Here is a 17,684-nt window from a genome sequence, read left to right on the forward strand (position 1 = left end):
AGCATTGGCCACCTAATCATCATTATGCCTTGATTGACTACCTGTTCCATTTAAATAATTCATAAAGACTTAACACTGGTTTGGGTACAGAGTTGGGGAGGAGGAAGACTGGAGTCCGGGATGAGCGATGGGATGAGGAAAAGGGATAAAAGAGACATTGTACCTACCCTGAGGGGCTTAAAATCTCATTGGGATAGCAAAGCTCACATGTCAAAGAGCACCCATAAATAGGAAGGAAGTTTGAAGGAACTGGGAGTGTTCATCCTAGAAAAGAAAATATTTGAAAAGCTGTCATGAGGAGGAGCAGATTTTTTCTGGCCCCAAAGGAAAGAACTAAGAACAAGGAATGAAATTTGTAGTCAAATTTAGAGTCAACATAAAGAAAATATTCACAATTAAAGGCATTCCATGAAATAGGAAAGTGGTGTTGAAGGAATTGGAACTGTTCATCCTAGAGCAGAAAGTATTTGAAAAACTGTCATGGGGAGGAATAGATTTGTTCTTCCTGACCTCAAAGGAAAGAACTAGGAGCAAGGAATGAAGTTTGCAGTCAAATTTAGATTCAATGTAAGAATTAAAGACATCCTAAAGTCCCTGTGTGGGTGGTAGATTTCCCATCACTGATGGTCTTTAAGCAAAAACTAGATGATCACTTACTCAGGATGCTGGGGGAAGGAGGGGAGAATTACTTTTCAAGTATGGGTTGAGCTAGATGGCCCAAAAATACTTCCAACTCAGAGATTATCTGTGTAAATTAATTAAGTGCCTATTGTGGTCTGCTAGCTCAGCTGATTTAATCTAGGCAAAGGCCAGTAAGGTGTGGTAGTATATTGAGCCAACTTGCATACCAGCAGTCCTGAATTCAAATCCCAAATGTTCCCTCCTGCATATGCCTAAGCAAATTATCTCACTTCTGTGGGCCTCAGTGTGCTCAAAATAAACAACATGATGCTAAAGGTCCCTTCTAACTCTTAAGTATTTTGATCTGTAAGAAGGAAAAGAGTAGGAAATAGTACCAGAAGGTTTCACGGAAGAGATGGTATTGGACCTTGATGAGGGAAGACATTCTATGTAGGGGCTAAAAACCACATGAAATTAAGCAGAAGGTTGGATTGTCAGTTGTCAGAGAAGAACAGGATTACTGGAGCAGAGAATCTTAGCAGCAGAATACCACGAGATGAAACTGTAAAGGCAGGCTGGACTCCAGATTATGCATGGCCTAGAATGCCAGCCTAAAGAGTTTGGACATGAACTTGTAAGCAGAGAAATCCCCTTCTCTCCACCAGGTTCTTGTCACCTCTAACCTACACTACTACTACTATTAGCATTATTTCTAATAGTTTTCCCTGCATTAAATCTTTTCTAGTAGCTATCACACTGACATTATTAAATCATAGGTTTGAGCATGTTGCTGCTCTGTTCAAGAAGGCCAATAGATAGAGCTCTGGATTCTGCTCAAGAAGACCTAAGTTCAAATATGACCTCTATGATCTAACTCTAATCTATCTGTCCAAAAGGAAGTCCCACTATTACTTTCTCATGCATTGTATGTTGCAGACAAACTGGTACTTGTTGCCTCTACAAAGCAAATAATCTCCTTTCTTTGTCCAGGCTGTCTCCCATGCACAGGAAGAGCTCTTTTCTCATGTTAAACTCTTAAAAACTGCCCAAAACTGACCTCCCCAGGTTATTAAGGCTCTTTTTTCCAACCCCCAGATTATTTTGTATTGACATCTATATCTTCCACCTGAGATTTCACCGGTGCATAGAGCACCAAAAAAAGGAATTTTAACTTCTGTGCAATTTACAGCCTTAGTTGCCTTTGCTGGTAAGAAGTTTACATGATTTCTAATGGATCACATAGCTGCTATGAGTCAGAAGTGAGACTTGAACTGAGATCTTGCTGACTCTGAGGCCAGATCTCCTTGCAACCTTCAGAGCTGCATGCAGCGCCCATCATTCCAGATTAAATCAGAACAAAATGTAATGAAGAAATATTTAACAAAACAAGAAAAATACAAGATAGATAATATCACATTTTAAAATTAATTCAGGATGGGGCCCACAGGGATTCTCAGTGGCCCCTGTTAAGACATCTCTGTACTTATAACGTGCCCCGGCTCCTCTCATAAATTTAGAGTTGGAAAGGATTGTAGACATCTGGTCCAACTCTAGATAAGGAGCTGGGGTAGTTAGGTACTCTATCTGCTGGAGTCAGGACAACCTGAGTTCAAATCCAGCTTCAGACACTTACAAGTTGTGTGACTCTGGACAAGTCACTTAATTTGCCTCAGTTCCCCATCTGTAAAATGGGGACACACTGGAGAAGGAAATAGTGACTACTCCAGTATCTTTGCCAAGAAAACCTAGAGTCTGGCACAATTAAATAACAACAGCCCAATTCCATCATTTTACTCATAAGGAAAATAAGATCCCAAGAGGGGAATGACTTTTCTAAATTCACAAAGTTAATGAATTACAGAATCAAGGTTTTTTTTGTTGTTTTTTTTTTCTGAGGCAAAAGGTGACACAGCAGAATCAAGATTTTAACTCTGATCTTAGAACTCCAAATCCAGAGTTCTTTCCACTGTACTACAACCACTCTCATATTCTTCCCCATAGAATGTAAGCTTCTTGAGGGGCTGAAACTTTTGTGCAGTACCAATCTAAGACATTTCCGGGCACCCCACAGCTACTTAATAGTTACTTGCTGAATAAATGAATAAACTGACAGGATAAAAGTGATGTTTTAGGGGAGGTTAAGTTGGCAGCGGAAAGAGAATCTAGAAGCAGGGAGATCAGCCAGGAGGTTGTTGAAATAATTATGGGATAATAAATAGAATGTTAGACTTGAAAGGGACCTTTTATTGTTTAGTCATGTCCGACTCATCATGATCCCATTTGGATTTTTTTGGCAAAGATATTGTAATGGTTTGCCATTTCTTTCTCCTGCTCATTTTACAGATGAGGAAACTGAGGCAACTCAGCTAGTATCTGAAGCCAAATTGAACTTAGATATTTCTGACTCTGAGTTCAGTGTTCTATCTATTGCACCACCTAGCTGCCCTAGAAGAAATTTTAGAGTCCATTTTTTCCAAGCTCCTAATTGTACAGATGAATAAACTGAGGTCCAGATTCGGAAGTCACTTGCCCAACATCACACAGTTTGTTCTTGTAAAAGTGGCAGAGGAACCTACACTTCCTAATTCCCAGGCTGATGTGATTTATACTACAACATACTGTCTCTCCAAGGCATGCAGAGGCATGATTTCTGGCTCTTATCCTTTACAAAAGTCACCAACTTAATCCCTCCTAAAACACTATTTCAATTATATCAAATTCATTCATTCATGTATGCATTCATTCATCTCAAAGATGCTGGGGTTACAAAGATAGGAAATGAAACAGTCTCAGCCTTCAAGGAGCTTACATTCTACTTACTCAAGGAAAGCAAGGGAGGTCAGGGCTGGGTTGGTGTGGAGTGAAAAACATTCTATTGGATTCTGTAACAAGTGGGAAGGGGAAGTGAAAATGGGCACAGTTTGAGTCAGATGCAAGCTGGTGGGGGTGCAGTGAGAGAGACAAACAAGAAGAAAGCACAGGGCAAAGACATCCAGCAACACTCTTATTTAATGAACTCTTAGCCACCTCCTCTGTTTATCATAACTGGAGTAGTGACTGTGTGGGAGGGACAAGAATGAAAAATTTTTGTGTCATCAAGATTGATTGGGTCTAAGACCCCGAGGAAGTTTCTACATTCTACTGGTCAGTCTAGAAGATTCTACAAGAAGTGAGGTTTCTGGGATTCACAATATAACCATAGATCAGATATTTTTATCTGAGAATCTCAGCTCCAGAAGGGGCCTCAAAAGTCAGGAGTCTTAATCACATTTAAAGACTCTTCTTGCAAGCCAAGAACACTGGACAAGAAATCAGTCCGTGGGTTTACTTTCCTTCTCTGCTACCAACTTGCCTCAGTGATTTTGTTTCCTCCTTTTTATGTAAGAGAAGGGGGTGAACTAGATGACTTCTACCGTCATTTATAGTGCTAAAGATTCATGATTCAAGGAAAGAACGAATAATTATAAGCAGAAGTGGAAGGGACTTTAGAAACCAAGCCCCTTATTTCACAGGTGGGGAAGCCCCAGAATGACCGGCCCAACATGACAGAGGTGAGTAGCAGAGCCAATAGTCAAACTTGGGTACTTCAGGATCTCCAAATCCATTGTTTTTTTTTTTTTTGGTTTTTTTTTTTTTCCCCCAATGAATCAAGTTGTCCCATGTGATCAAGTTACTAAGTCGATGATCCGGTAAGGGGGTAATGACAGAAGAATTAATAGACAAATGAGGAAATCAAATTGACAAATTGACAAAGGAAGACACATGTAGAGCAAAAACCTAAGTTAGATTTCGGAGCGGCCTAAAAAGGACACCTCTTTTTGTGGTCTGGTTTTGTTCCTGTCCCCTGAAACACATGATAATGCCATAAAATATTGTGTAAATGATATAAATATTATATAAAATAATATCTGACATTAAAATATCTCTGTCGTTGAATTGTTTTCACTCACGTTCGACTCCTTATGATTCATTTGGGCTTTTCTTGGCAAAGATACTAGAGTGGTTTGCCATTTTCTTCTCCAGCTCATTTTACAGATAAGGAAACTGAGGCAAATGTGGTTAAATGGCTTGCCCAAGGAGACATTGCTATTAAGTATCTGAATTCAAATCTGAACTCAGGAAGTGTTCCGAACTCCAGGCCCAGTGCACTATCCACTGCGCCACCTAGCTGCCTAAATTAACTATGTATTCCTTTAAAAAAAAAAAAAAAAAAAAAAGTGGTGGTGAGTTATACTCTTGGTAAGGCTCTACATTGCCTACCTTTAAGGCCGGGTCTGGGTCTCAGCCTGAACCCCGGAAGGGATTCCTCCCAGAGCTGCGATAGCTGGTCTCTTTTACCTGAAGCCTGATTGATGTAGAGAAGGCGGGGTCTGGAACCGTCCTAATAAGTGCCTCCTCTTCCTTGAGGAAAACAAATATTGCCGGGAGATGAGAAACCCAAAGAGGAGGAGGGGAGTAGTCAGTATCAATGGGGGGACAGCCACTTCCTTATTCCTTTTTCATTTCGCTCTATTTGGTTTAGAGTACCCAGGAAACCCCCGAGGGTTTTGGGGGAAGTGAGAATCACCAGCCCAGGACTTTGGCAGGGCCAGACCCATCCCTACGACTTCATTCTTTCAGCAACATAATAGTAGCTCCTAAACTGTTGTTTTGCAAAGCTATTGGCCTATATTGGCTTACTGCTGGCCCAGACCCCAGACCCTGCTTTTTTTCCCATTCAGTTTTATTTTCAGTTCTAGATTTTTTTTTCTCTCCTCTACCCCTCCCCCGCCCATTGAAAGGCAAGAAATACAAAACCCCTTACAAATATGAAGTCATGCAAAACAAATTTCCGCATTAGCCATGTGAAGAAAAAGAGAAAAAAAAAGCTCCAGTCTGCATTCCGAGTTCCCCCGTTCTCTATCCGGAGGTGGATAGCATTTTTCACCACGAGTCCTTTGGAACGGCGCTGGGTCATTGTGTAGTTAAGAGTTACTAAGTGTCTCCCAGTTGATTAGTTTTACAATGTTGCTGTCTCTGGGTAAGTCATTCTCTTGGTTCTGCTCGTTTCATTTTGCATCGGTTTATATAAGTCTTTCCAGATCTTTCTGAAACCCCACCCCTTCCTCATTTTGGGGAGCCCACACCCTTCATTTTAGGAAAACGAAAGGCTATCTAGGAGGAATGACGGGGCACAAAAGTGCTCCTGGGATCAAACACGCGGAATCGGGACGCGGAGGGAGATAAACTGGGAGATTAAGGAATGCTCTCCCTCCCCCCGCTCCCCAGCCCAGGAGACAAAGCAAAATAGGTCACTTCCGAAAACCGCAGGCCCCCCCGCCCCACCCCCACTGCTTTTCTCCTACACTTCGGGGAAACTGAGGCCGAGGGAAGGCGGAGACATTTCCGACTGTCAAAGGAGGAAAGGAAGAGCGGGGAGCCCAAGGCACTCGGATCTCCGTGAAGGGGGAAGAACCCTGAGTCTCCCGCGGTGGCTTCCAGAGAGTGGGGAGTAAGGGGGCTAGAAGGACGGTTTACACTTTCCGCTCCTTCCATTCTCAGCCGCAGGCAGAGCACTGAGTGCCGAGTAGAGGAAGGGGGCGGGGCAGCTGAATAGGGCTCGTATCCGAACCTCCGGGAGAGGGGCCGGAGAGCTCCCCGACGCCGGACGCCCCCCTCCCCCAGCTCCGCGCGGCCGGCCAAAGCCCCGGCCCCCGCCCCCGCCCCCGCGGCGGCCGCTCCCGCCCCCCGCCCCTCCCCGGCTCTGACATCACGGGCCGGCCGGGTGGGGCGAGGCGGCGCTGGGCTTGGGGCTCGGGCTCCGGCAGCAGCGGAAGAGGCGGCGGCGGCGGCAGCGGCGGTGGCGGCGGCTCCCGAGGCTGGTCAGGAATCAGGGCAGTCCCGAGTGCCCGGCCCGGCCCGGCCCCTGCGCGCCCAGCTCTGAAGAGGTACGAGGCTCCAGGCAGAGACGCGGGTCCCGGGGGAAGGGGCGCAGGCACGTCTGCTGGCTGGGCGGGCGGGCGGGGGGCGCGGCGGCCAGACTGTGGTGTGGGGCGCGGAGGTCTGGCACTCGCGGGCCATGCTGTGGGCTCGGGTCCGGCTGCTGCTGCAACCAGCGCGCGCGTCCCTGGGCGCATCCCGGAGCTGGAGGGGAGGGGCGGCACGTTTCCCCCACCCTCCCCCCGGACTCAGCATCTGGAGGCAGAGCGGGGCCGGGATTAGGATGGAGCTCGCTTCCCGCCCAGCCCTCGGCCCTGGCCAGCTCCGGCTCCCCGCCCCTCCTTCCTCTCCACTCTGGACCCGGCCTCGGCCGCACCCCTCCCCCCAGCTCTCTCACCCTCCCTTCTCCTCCCCTTCTCTCCCCTCTCCTTCCAGACTCTTTTTCCAAGTGCTGACTGATTCTCCCTCCTTTGAGGTTCAGGGGCAGTAGACCTCAAGCCCTTGTCCTTGGAGAGAGATCAAAGTGGATTCTTGCTTGGAGGTCCTCGTATTGCTCCCGAGGGCCTGTTTTTGGGGGTGGGGGTTAGGTGGAACATGGGAGGGGGTTATGTTTAAGGAACAGAAGCTTCTGATATCTTCAACTTCCTGCAATCTGTACCTGACTGGACAGGGAGACCCCCTGTATAAATGGGAAGGGGGCTATTTGGGAATCAGTTAACACAGAAATGATACGCTGTAATGGTGACATACGGATGTGATTCTCACACATAAACACAGTCACACACAGGAGCCTGGCTGGATGCTCTGCGTTTTCTCTTACTCACTCCCACCCCCACAGGAGTAGAACTACTGGATTGGAGATTTCGAGGCGGCTGGATCTATAACAGGACAGCCGCCTGGGGTGTGGAAGGGCCACTGGTCCTCGCCCTGGCCTGACTTGCTGAGCAGCTTCATCCAACCCTGTGCCTCTGTTCCCCTTGTTTAAAGCTTTAAGCAGAGGATGGGAGAAAAATCTTGGTTCCTATCCACCCAGGGACTGGGTGGGGCAAAATGCTATGAGTGAGTTGACTGGAAATCTCTGTTATGAAGTAAAGGTGTGGACACCTGGTGGTCTCCGGTCTGAAGTTTGAAGAACCTGGAGTGGTAGAGGCCCCCTACAGTGAGTGCAGCGGTCAGAGTAGGAAGGGGGTGGGGTGAGGAGGAAGAGACTAAGTATGAGTCAGTCAGAGATGGAGAGGGAGTCAGAAAGAATGAGGGGAATGTGAGAATAAGAGACAGAAAACATTGAGACAAAATGAGAGATCAAGTAGGAGAGTGATAAAGGTAGACACTGACATCACCTCATACCTCTCTCCCTCCAAATATCTGAAAGCAAGGGAGTTGAGGAAAGACTGTCTGTGCAGTTCGTGTGTCTCAAGCCCCCAGGGTTGTCAGAGCCATAATCACTTTAATTGCCAGTTCCCTTTGTGGTTAAACACACTTGGGGAAATTGCCAGCTGTGCCCTCCACTGCCTGCTGCTCTGGACCCAGTATGGTGAAGGCCAGTGAGGGAAACCTCTTCACCCCAACCTCCTATTGGGGAGGGATGGAGCATTTTAGACATATGTACATTTATAAAAGTCACTCTCAAATGTATAAGGGACTGTACTAGTCAACTTCACATTCACATATAAGCCCACATAGGCAGGTTTCCAAACAGACTATCATACATACACACAGTAACCCTAAGAAACACTTTCTCCTTTGGACAAGATCACTGATCTCTCACACACACACACCACTGCATCATGGATAGGTTGATTAATTATCTTCCTTCTTACCTTGGGACAAGGAAGATTAGACCACAGTGGGCACTGAGTCATGGACCTGGCAGGAGAGAGACTTGAAGAGGAAATTCTAGGAATTCCAAGTACCTGTTGCCCCCTACCAGGAAGGGTAGAGTCATGGAAGGAGGGACAAATCTCAACCCAGATATGTGCCTAGGAGGAGGAGGGAATATGGCACAAAAGAAGAGGAGAAAGAGACACATTAAGATAAGGAAAAAGGAAGGAAGAGGACACAGGGAAGGAGAAGGAGAGACATGAATGGAGGGTAGAAATGAAGGGAAAGAAAAGGGGAATAGAGAGATACTAAAAAGTTGACATAAGGCAGAGATGGGGAAGTTAGGGGGGGAAAGTGAATATGAATTATCTTGAGTATTCTTTAGCCTGGTCCCTCTCCAGGACTCGGTTCTTCCATCTTCGAGGAGTAGATAGAAGCAATGAAAAGATAGACTTCCAAGCCCAGAAGTTTAAATACTGATAATTCAACAAGGATTTTTTAAGTACCTGCTATGTGCCAGCTCCTATACTAGGCAATGGAGAATGAAATATCTGTCCTCAAAGAGCTTTACATTCTATTAATAGTTTAATAATTGATGTAAAGCACTCTGTTCATTAAAATTTTTTTCCTTCAGAGCATGACAAAGAAATGCCTTTTGATCTTTACCCTATCTCATCAGTCTCTCCTTTACCATCTCACACTTAAATTTTTTTTTAAAATTTTATATCACCTGCATTTCCCAAAATATCCATTTTCCTTCTCCTTTCCCTGGGAATCATCCTAAAAATCATCCCTAAAAATAACAAACAAAAAAGTTGAGCAGCTAAGTGACGCATTATATGCAAGTTTCCACACCAAGAGAAAAGTGGCAAATTCTCTTTTTTTTAAGCCAAACTAGGTCATAATCTTGACAGTTTCCCATTGTTCTTTCAGTTGTTTCTATTGTTTTTCCCACTTTCCATTGTTGCATCGCATTGTTTTGTTTTCCCAACTTTGCTTATTTCACAGTTCATATCTTCCTATGCTTCTCTAAATTCCCCATATTCACCATTTCTTAAGAGTACGTTCCATTCTGGGTAGCCATTCCCTTACTCTTGTCCCTCCCTGGACAAGTGGGAATACCAACACTCAAAGATTTAGCCTTTCAAATCACCGATAAGCCATTTCTCCAACCATGGTTCCATCTTTCATTTTTTCACTGCCTTTGTCTATGTGCAGAAGAGCTTCTCCCTTGGCACCAGTGCCCAGTGCTGGGGCAGTTAAAGCAGATGTGAGGGCAAAGGTTGGGCCTCCTAATCCTCTGACTCCCACTGCATTATCCTGAGCTTATTGGGGAATTTGGCACCAGATATTCATTGGGGGAGGAGGGGGGAAGAAGGGGGAGGAAGAAGAGAAGAGGAAGTGGGAAGAAAGAAGGGGAGTGGATAGCAGAGTTTGGGAATGTGGAGTTATTTAGGGTAGGAGACTTTGTTGAGCTTTCAAAAGATGAAATCCTGGGGATATTTAGGGCCTACAGTCCTTCCTTTTTACATGACACCTAAAATGTGGGTTTGCCAGTGCTAGGTGTGATGAAAATCAGTAATAATTTGGAATCTTTCCCCATTTTTTGACGAAACTCCTCATATACTCAGTCACGTCTCCATTTCCAGTAGTGAATGTGATCATCACCCCAAACCCACAGACAGGCAGGAGATAAAGCAGATTTAAGCACTCTGGCTTTGGAGAAAATCATAGGATCACAGAATTAGACCTGGCAACGATTGTGATGGATCATATAAGCCAACTTTTTCTTTTTTCACAAATGAGGAAATAATCGAGAGTGACTTGTTCAAACTTCATTTAAAGTGTGTAGATATTCCTTTAGTGACCATTATTGGTTTGTGCCCCCATGCTAATCTTTTTATTCTTCCCAAGAGTGTTCAGTGCCTTCTTCTCAAAGTATCTCCCTTACTTATCTCCTAGTCCTATCTTTTTCTCCCTCAGTCTTCTAGGAAACCCCTGCCTCAGCCTTTGCTTTCAGTACTAGACTTATTCCTCCCCTCCTAATAGCTGAGCAACTCCCATCCCAATTTATCAGTAACTGATAAGCATTTACTAAAATATTTATTCCCCCTCCCTCTTAACCCTTAACTTGGGGTGGCCTAGACTAAGCAAATTGGATTTGGGATCTACCTCTGGAGAACCCTAGAAGCAAGAGAGAAAAGGGAGGTGAGGAAAGAACTAAGGAAGGATTAAGGAAACAGTAAGGAGTCGGGAGAATGAGCACAGAAGGAAGGAGACTTCCTGCTCTGGTTCCGGGTTCCTGCCTCGTATCCTGTCCTCCACCCAGAGCCAGTATGGTGCTGTTACAGCACTATGCTAGTCAACATTGGAAGAATGACTCCTCATAGTAGAGACGAGCAGAGTTGCCCTCAAACCTCATGAGACACTGGCTTAAGTGTGGGAAAGGTGAACAGAGAGAAAATGGTTAACAGCCAGGATCATGCAGAGAACTACAGAGGGTCAGAATCCAGATTAAACCCTGTGTTTGGATGTGCTAGAGTCCTAGAATTTAGCTTTATAAAGAGCAATCCTGCCCATAATTTTGGAACTCATTTATTAGTGTACTTGGACTGTATAGTACAGGAAGCAGTGAGATTGGGGGCATGTTGAGAAGATGGACAAGAGCCCTGCTCCACAGGGATGGGTCCCCTTGGGGAGTCCCAGATGAGAAGATTGGACATTACCTCTGAAGTTACTCCATCCTTACCAATTCTAGGAATCTATTTGTGCTCTCTGCCCCCCAACCTCACTTCAGGGAGGGAAGACACCTTGGCTGTAGCTTCCTGGGTTTTCCAGAAGTCTTACCTCCATCCCTCCTGTTGCCCAAGTACTTCGAGGCACTGTGGAATCCCTGCTATTATAATTGTGTGCAAAATGGGGGTAGCACAGTTGTCATAGTAAGACTGGAGTTTTTCTCTGCTCTTATAGGCACCCTCCCCTCCTTTTTGTATCCACTCCAACTTTCATCCCATTAGGCTTTTCCTCTCTCTGACCTCAGTGCCAAATACAGATATTCGAGTGCTCACACACTGCCCCATTCTCAGCTCTCTGAGGTACCCTCCTCCTTGTGGGTTTGGATCTTACATAAATTATTCCCTTATACATCTATCTCACACAACACCTGTGACTTCATAACTTCTCTTCAGACAGACACATACCCACACAGAGTATGACTGTCAAGATGATCAACTGACACTCATGAAAATGAGCTTAGTTACCCAGATATATGTAGCACACACCCATTTTTCCTCCGTGTCAGACTCTTCCCCCCCCCCCACCTTGGCCCATATATAACCTTTCAAGGGTGCTCTTGCCTTCTGAACTGGGGAGAAAGCAAAGTTACTTTTCGCATGTTGGGTGACCTGTTTTTTTTTTTTCCTCACCTCTTTCAGTTCCCACATCCCATCCTTGTCCAGCCCTATTCCCCACACCTTGTTCTGCCCATCATCTTCCATCCCACCCATTTTGTCTGTCCCTGGGGAGGGGGGTTGGGCAGCACAGGAGCTAGCTGGCTGTGACCTAGATTTCTGGGTGGAGACAGTTCCTGGTGCTGACAGGCAGAGAGCATTGTTCTAAGCTCAGCTAGAGCCTGTAGCCACTGCTGGGCACCTCTGACTGCACCTAGGTATGAAAAGTATTGAGTTTGTATGCCTGGGTTGTTGAGGCTCAATGTGGGACGCACTTGACTCTGCTTTTGTGTCTGTGTCACAGTGCCTGCCCTAGAGAGGGAATCTTGTTTTTCCTAGTCTGAGCAGGGGGACTGAGAATGGGAATTTCAATATCCTTCCTTATTGTAATATGTCCAGTGTCTGCCCTCAATTTTCTTACGACCCAGGAAATGTGTTTTATATTTGACAGAATAGAAGGGTAAAATTTGGTAGGGTACAAGAGTGCTAGGGGCATGTTAAGAAAATGTCATTTTGTGGATAACTTCAATTTGGAGAAGGCTGTTAGGAGGAGAATAAGTTGTGGTCATCTGGTATATCACCCTCCCACTAGTCATTGCTATTTCTAGGCTAATCTCAAGAGGGATTCACACCTGCAAAAGTAAGAGTTCTCCCAAATGTTTTAACTTTATTGCATCCTACTACAGACCTAGTTCCTCTCAAGGTCAGTGTTAATGTCCTTACCTTCTTCCTCCCTTATTTGTATTTCTCAATAAAAGAGATATGAAAATCTAGGGGAAGCTTAAATTAAATCTGGTCCTTGTTCTCTCCATCTCTGAAACTAGAGTTCTCAGAGAATGAAACAATGCATTTCAGTGGATAAAGATTGGAGATAAGGACAACATGAAGACCCAGGCAGGAGAGTATAGGGTTATAGGTTTAGTGGTAGAAGGAACCTTGGAGGTCATTGAATTAAATTCCTTCAACTTACAAAGGAAACTAACACTAAAGAGGTACTTGCCCATGGTCGTAGATAGCAAGTGGCAGAGTTCAAACTCAAACCTGGATCTTCTGACCCCAAATCCTGTAAATCATGACAGGTTCAGAGCTGGACAAAAACTTGAAGAGGTCAGAATTGGTAAAACTCCTGATGTATTGGAGGGGGAGATAAGACAAACTAGACATAAGGGAGGCTGACCCGAAAAGGATGGTGTGGGTCTAGTCTATCCCCACCTCTATTCTGATATCACCCTAGAAATCCTACTCCCTGCCCTACCCCCAATGCCACCCAGCCGGCCTGGGAACTGGGCAGGGGGCCAGCACTAGCCGCTTGGTATTCCTGGGCGAGGGGGATGTACAAAGGACCACAAAGCCTGGGAGAAAAAAGGGTGAGTGGGAGCTATGGGCCAGTCTGAGCAGAGAAAAGACCCTGCAGGGGGGGTGAGTGAGGAGATGAAGGGACCACTGCTCCCTGCCTTCCCCCTTGGGGCTGAATGCAGTATTAAACATAGAGGGACCATAATGGGAGGGGGGGAAGAAAAAGTAACAGGCTTCCATCCAAAAGTGACTCATTGAGGAGGGGGCTGCAACAAGAGCTTCTAGGGCAGATCTCAGTGGGAAAGGACTTTCTTACCCTGTTTTGAGGGAATACTACTCTGACAGAGAAAGGGGGCCCAAGTTCCTTTAGAAGAGGTTAGGAACTGCGATTCTTGGGTTTCTATGCTGAATATCCCCCTCATAAAGCCTTCCTTTTAGCCACTCTCAGTAGTTAGGCTTTTTTTTTTTTTTTTTTTTTTTTTTTGGAGGGGGGGAATAGAGTAGACGGTGGGTGAGAAAGTCAGAAGCTAGGTTGTCATGGTAACCGCCTCCGTCTTAAGGGAACAGTTGCCAGGGTTACTGATAAGAGGGAGGGGGGAAGGAAAAATGGAGAATAGGGAAAGGGGTGTGTCTTTGTGGTCCCTTCCCCCCACTCATCTTGCCTCCCACCTTCCTATTGCTCCTCCTCCAGGGCAGAAGCTTCTTTCCTCAAACTGCCAGGCTTGGGCCTTCTTTTCCAAGCACATCCTGATTCTTCCCTCTCTATACCCCCCCATGTACCTGGAAGATCCTGGGTATGGGAAAGGTCTCAAGAAGCCAAAGGCCATCTTCCCTGAATTCCCAAAAGGCAATCAAGAGCTATGGCCTCACCCAGACCAAGTGAGGGCAATGGGGTTAGCATGGTCTAAACTCCTTTTTTCTGGTTCAGTTCAGAACCTTCAACCATGGCAGAGTACGGAACCCTCCTACAGGACCTGACTGATAATATCACCCATGAGGATCTGGAACAGCTGAAGTCTGCTTGCAAAGAAGACATCCCAAGTGAGAAAAGTGAGGAGATCACTACTGGTAGTGCCTGGTTTCACTTCCTGGAGACCCACAACAAATTGGACAAAGGTGTGTGTGTGTGCGCGCGCGTGCGCATGCGAAAGCGTGCCCTTGCGAAAGCGTGCCCTTGATGGAGACTAGAAACTTCAGTATAACCAAAAGACCTCCACACTTAGATCAATTTCTAAGACTTGGAGGATCAGAAAACCTCCTTGTGCTCGCCAGATTTACCCAAGTAGTATTCATTTAGGGGCAGGTTTATCTACTTACCCTTCCTCCTAAACCCTCCAGACTTTATCCAGTTCTACATGAGAAATTTTCTTCAAATATACAGCAGTTTCACACTGGAATTTCTGTGGAGCATTACCTAGTGGTACAGTACTGTGTGTAGATATAGGGAGCAGGAATTCCTCCTCTTGACCAGCTGAAAACCCTGACCCACTCTCTACCTTAAATTAAATCCCTAATATTGCGGATATGTGAGGGGATGCAATGCAAAGACCCTGTACTTTATTAGAATGGTGGCTCCAATCTTTACTAGCTGTGTGACTATGGACAAGTCAATCACTTTGAGCCTCAGCTCTCTTATTTTTGTGACAGGGAAAATAGTCACTCTCATAATCTCACAAGGATGTTTGTGAGGAAAGTGCTTCTGTAATAACCTTAAATCACAGTGAACCATCATTATTACTACAATGTAATTACAGTGATTACAATGATTTTTAGAGATCCAGGCTCCCCTTAGACTTCTTAATATTCATTTATCTTCAGAGCTACTTTCAAACTTCTCCATCTTTGCTATCTATGCTCAGTCTGGGCTCTAACACCCAGAGGAGTGAGGGACATAGCAGAAGATAGGGGAGATGTGCATTTTAATAACCAGCTCTGAGTTGCTTGCCCTCATCTTTCTAGATAACCTCTCCTACATAGAGCACATCTTTGAGATTTCAAGGCGACCAGATCTGCTCACCATGGTGGTTGACTACAGGACCCGTGTGCTAAAGATCTCTGAGGAGGATGAGCTGGACACTAAGCTGACCCGAATTCCTAGTGCCAAGAAGTACAAAGGTATAAGACACTACCTGAGATAGCCCCATAGTAAGCAACCTTCTCCTGTATTCTTTACCATCACATCCTTTTACCTTCCTTTTACTTTCCTTCTCACTAATACAAGTCATGCTCTGTCCTTTCCTCTATCCTTAATTCCCTCCCATCACAGGATTCCTTGGGTATCAGGAGAGGGGCTGGGCCTCCATATGCTTGGGTTATAGTCCTTGGCTTGAAGGAATAAAAAGCAAAAAAAAAAAAAAAAAAAAAACATACAGGATCTTATTTCCCCTCATTAAGAACCCATTCTTCATGTCCTATAGCCATAGCCCTCCCCGGTTTCATTGCTTCTTTTCCTCAGATATCATTCGGCAGCCCTCAGAGGAAGAAATCATTAAGCTGGCTCCCCCGCCCAAGAAGGCTTGAAGGAGGAGGAGGAGAAGAGGAGGAAGGTTGGATCTTCAATGGACCACCCCCATCCTCCTGGGGAGGGGGAAGGGGCAAGCACTGCACCATCACCCTCTACCCTACCTATTCACTAACCTGGTCTTAACCACTCCCAATTGTGTGTGTGCGCGCGCGCATGTGTGTGCGCACGCTCTGGCTGTCTGTCTGTCCGTCTAGCTCGACTAGTCCCCCCTCCCTGGGGGGGCAGGATATGGGGTCTTAGTCCCCCCACTCCAGGGGGAGGTGGGGGCTATTTCTATGCAAATAGAAATCAGCACATTCCCCCTGCATTTCCTGGTCCCACTCCCTTATCTCTTTATGCCCCCCACAAAAAAGTCTAGGAGCAGAGCGGGGGTGATTTTTTTTCCCAGTGAAATGAGAAAAGATGGGGATGAGGAAAACGAAAATGTTGACGGGTTGGGAAGGCTCCTGAATGGGCTGAGACAACATAAGGAAAGAAAAAAGTAGTAGTTCTAGGCCAATGTGGCCCAAGAGTGGACCTGAGTTCCCCATTTGGGGAAGGCTCAATGAGGTCAAAATTCATGCACTGTAGCTGAGCTATAGGGCAGATCCCCATGATGCCCTCTCCATTCTCTAACAGGATTGGAAGGGCATGAATTTTCACTTTTCACCCAGCTGAGATGGGTATAAAAGTTCTCTAAAGTTAAAGCCCCTGTTTGCTTTCCACTCTTGAAAGCCAGAGTTGGTAGGAAGCCAAAAATGAAGAGGGTAGCAGAGAGCAAAAGCCCTTCTTTGTTCCTCCATTACTCTTTAGTGACTTTCACAATGAATCTGAGGAAGACTAGAGGGCTATCCTCAAATCAGTCCTCCCTCCAAAAAAACTCCAATTTGGGGCCTTTTTGGTCCTACGGGTTTCAATCCCAATCTATCCTCTACTTTCAGGGACCATGTTCCCACCATTGGCTAACATAGAGTTACTCCTATCACTTCAAACTTGGGATACCCCCAGACAATAGTTAAGGGGAGGGGCAAATGACAGTATTTTCTTTTGCACTAATTCTGCACCCTTAGGCAAGAGACCTGGCTCATTTTGGTAGGGGGAACACTGATCACTCCTCCACTTGGCCCCATTTCCTGGTCCCCTTGGGTTTGTGGCCACTTCCTAGCCAAACCACTAGGGAGTACTGATCCTAGCCTATGGACCCCAAGATGCCCCTCCCTACCCTGACCGTGCTAACTGTGTGTACATATATATTCTACATATATGTATATTAAACCCGCACTGCCATGTTTGCCCTTTTGTGGTTTCTAGCGTTAACTTATTGTCTAGGTCAGACCAGAGAGCTTGGGGAAAGGGGTGGGGGGAGGTGGGATGGCATAGAAGGGCTGCTAAAATAGAAGACAGTTTTTTTAAAAAATCACATTCAAGCCTAGAGTGGATTTAGAATAGGTTTTTGTGTGTGATGCTTTTAGGGAGGAAGTAAGAGTAGAAAGAAAGTGAGAGGGATAAGTCAGCTATTGGAAGAAGCCAGAGGGCTGGAGGTTACCTATTACCCCAAATATCCCAATTTCTATACCCAGCTTCTCCATCCTGCCACTGCTGCAGATACCTGCCTTAACAAACACCTCTACACACTCCGCGGTTTTGCCTTAAGGACCTTCCTGAGACCCCTTAGTCCTACCTGGCTTTTCCCTAGGAGTTAAGGGGGCTCTGGCTCCTTTTCCCCAAAGCAACAGGAGATTGGTAGGATTGGGAAGAGAAGTGAGCTCTTACTTCCTATGTTAGGGGGTACGTAATGTTGGGGTTGGAGGGGTGCCACCCATCCTTCGATGAGAGTTGGGGGGGGGGAGGGAATGAAGGCAGGGTCAGTTTCATTTAAAATTCCCTGTCCCTTGATTTCTCTCAGATTAAAAAAATATATACTAACCCACCCTCCCACTATCCTGCACTGCAGTGAGAGTTACCCCACTTCCCTGTGCCCCTCTGTCTGCAGTGTGCCCAACCTTGTTCTAACCCTGGAATAAAGGTGATTGTATTGAAAAAACTATGGTTCTGGAGTATCTGTGAGAAGTCAA

At 45.8% G+C, this 17,684-nt stretch overlaps 2 protein-coding genes across 11 annotated transcripts in view; one reads left to right on the forward strand and one right to left on the reverse strand.

The window, feature by feature from the left end:
• Nucleotides 1-106: 106 nt before the first annotated feature.
• Nucleotides 107-17,684, reverse strand: part of DCAF8 (DDB1 and CUL4 associated factor 8) — a 65,526-nt gene continuing 47,948 nt past the window's right edge. For 7 of the 9 annotated variants that reach the window (XM_074262312.1, XM_074262306.1, XM_074262311.1 and 4 more), the window contains one exon: nucleotides 6,484-6,795. In XM_074262312.1, coding sequence (XP_074118413.1) covers nucleotides 6,484-6,795 — 312 coding nt within the window. Of the gene's footprint in view, nucleotides 265-4,881; nucleotides 5,023-6,483; nucleotides 6,796-17,684 lie in introns of those variants that run through there. The other 2 variants (XM_074262313.1, XM_074262316.1) reach the window with 2 other exon arrangements.
• On the forward strand, nucleotides 6,390-17,653 carry PEA15 (proliferation and apoptosis adaptor protein 15). Of its 2 annotated transcripts, none has more exons than XM_074262323.1 (4): nucleotides 6,390-6,548; nucleotides 14,035-14,222; nucleotides 15,066-15,221; nucleotides 15,562-17,653. In XM_074262323.1, the coding sequence occupies exons 2-4, from the start codon at nucleotides 14,051-14,053 to the stop codon at nucleotides 15,624-15,626; spliced, it is 393 nt and encodes a 130-aa protein (XP_074118424.1). In that variant the 5' UTR covers nucleotides 6,390-6,548; nucleotides 14,035-14,050; the 3' UTR covers nucleotides 15,627-17,653. The 2 variants fall into 2 exon arrangements, with proteins under 2 accessions (XP_074118424.1, XP_074118423.1); XM_074262322.1 differs by having other exon boundaries at nucleotides 6,429-6,548; nucleotides 14,040-14,222.

The sequence above is a fragment of the Sminthopsis crassicaudata genome, chromosome 4 (genome assembly GCF_048593235.1).
Source record: "Sminthopsis crassicaudata isolate SCR6 chromosome 4, ASM4859323v1, whole genome shotgun sequence".
NCBI classification, from domain to species: Eukaryota; Metazoa; Chordata; class Mammalia; order Dasyuromorphia; family Dasyuridae; genus Sminthopsis; species Sminthopsis crassicaudata.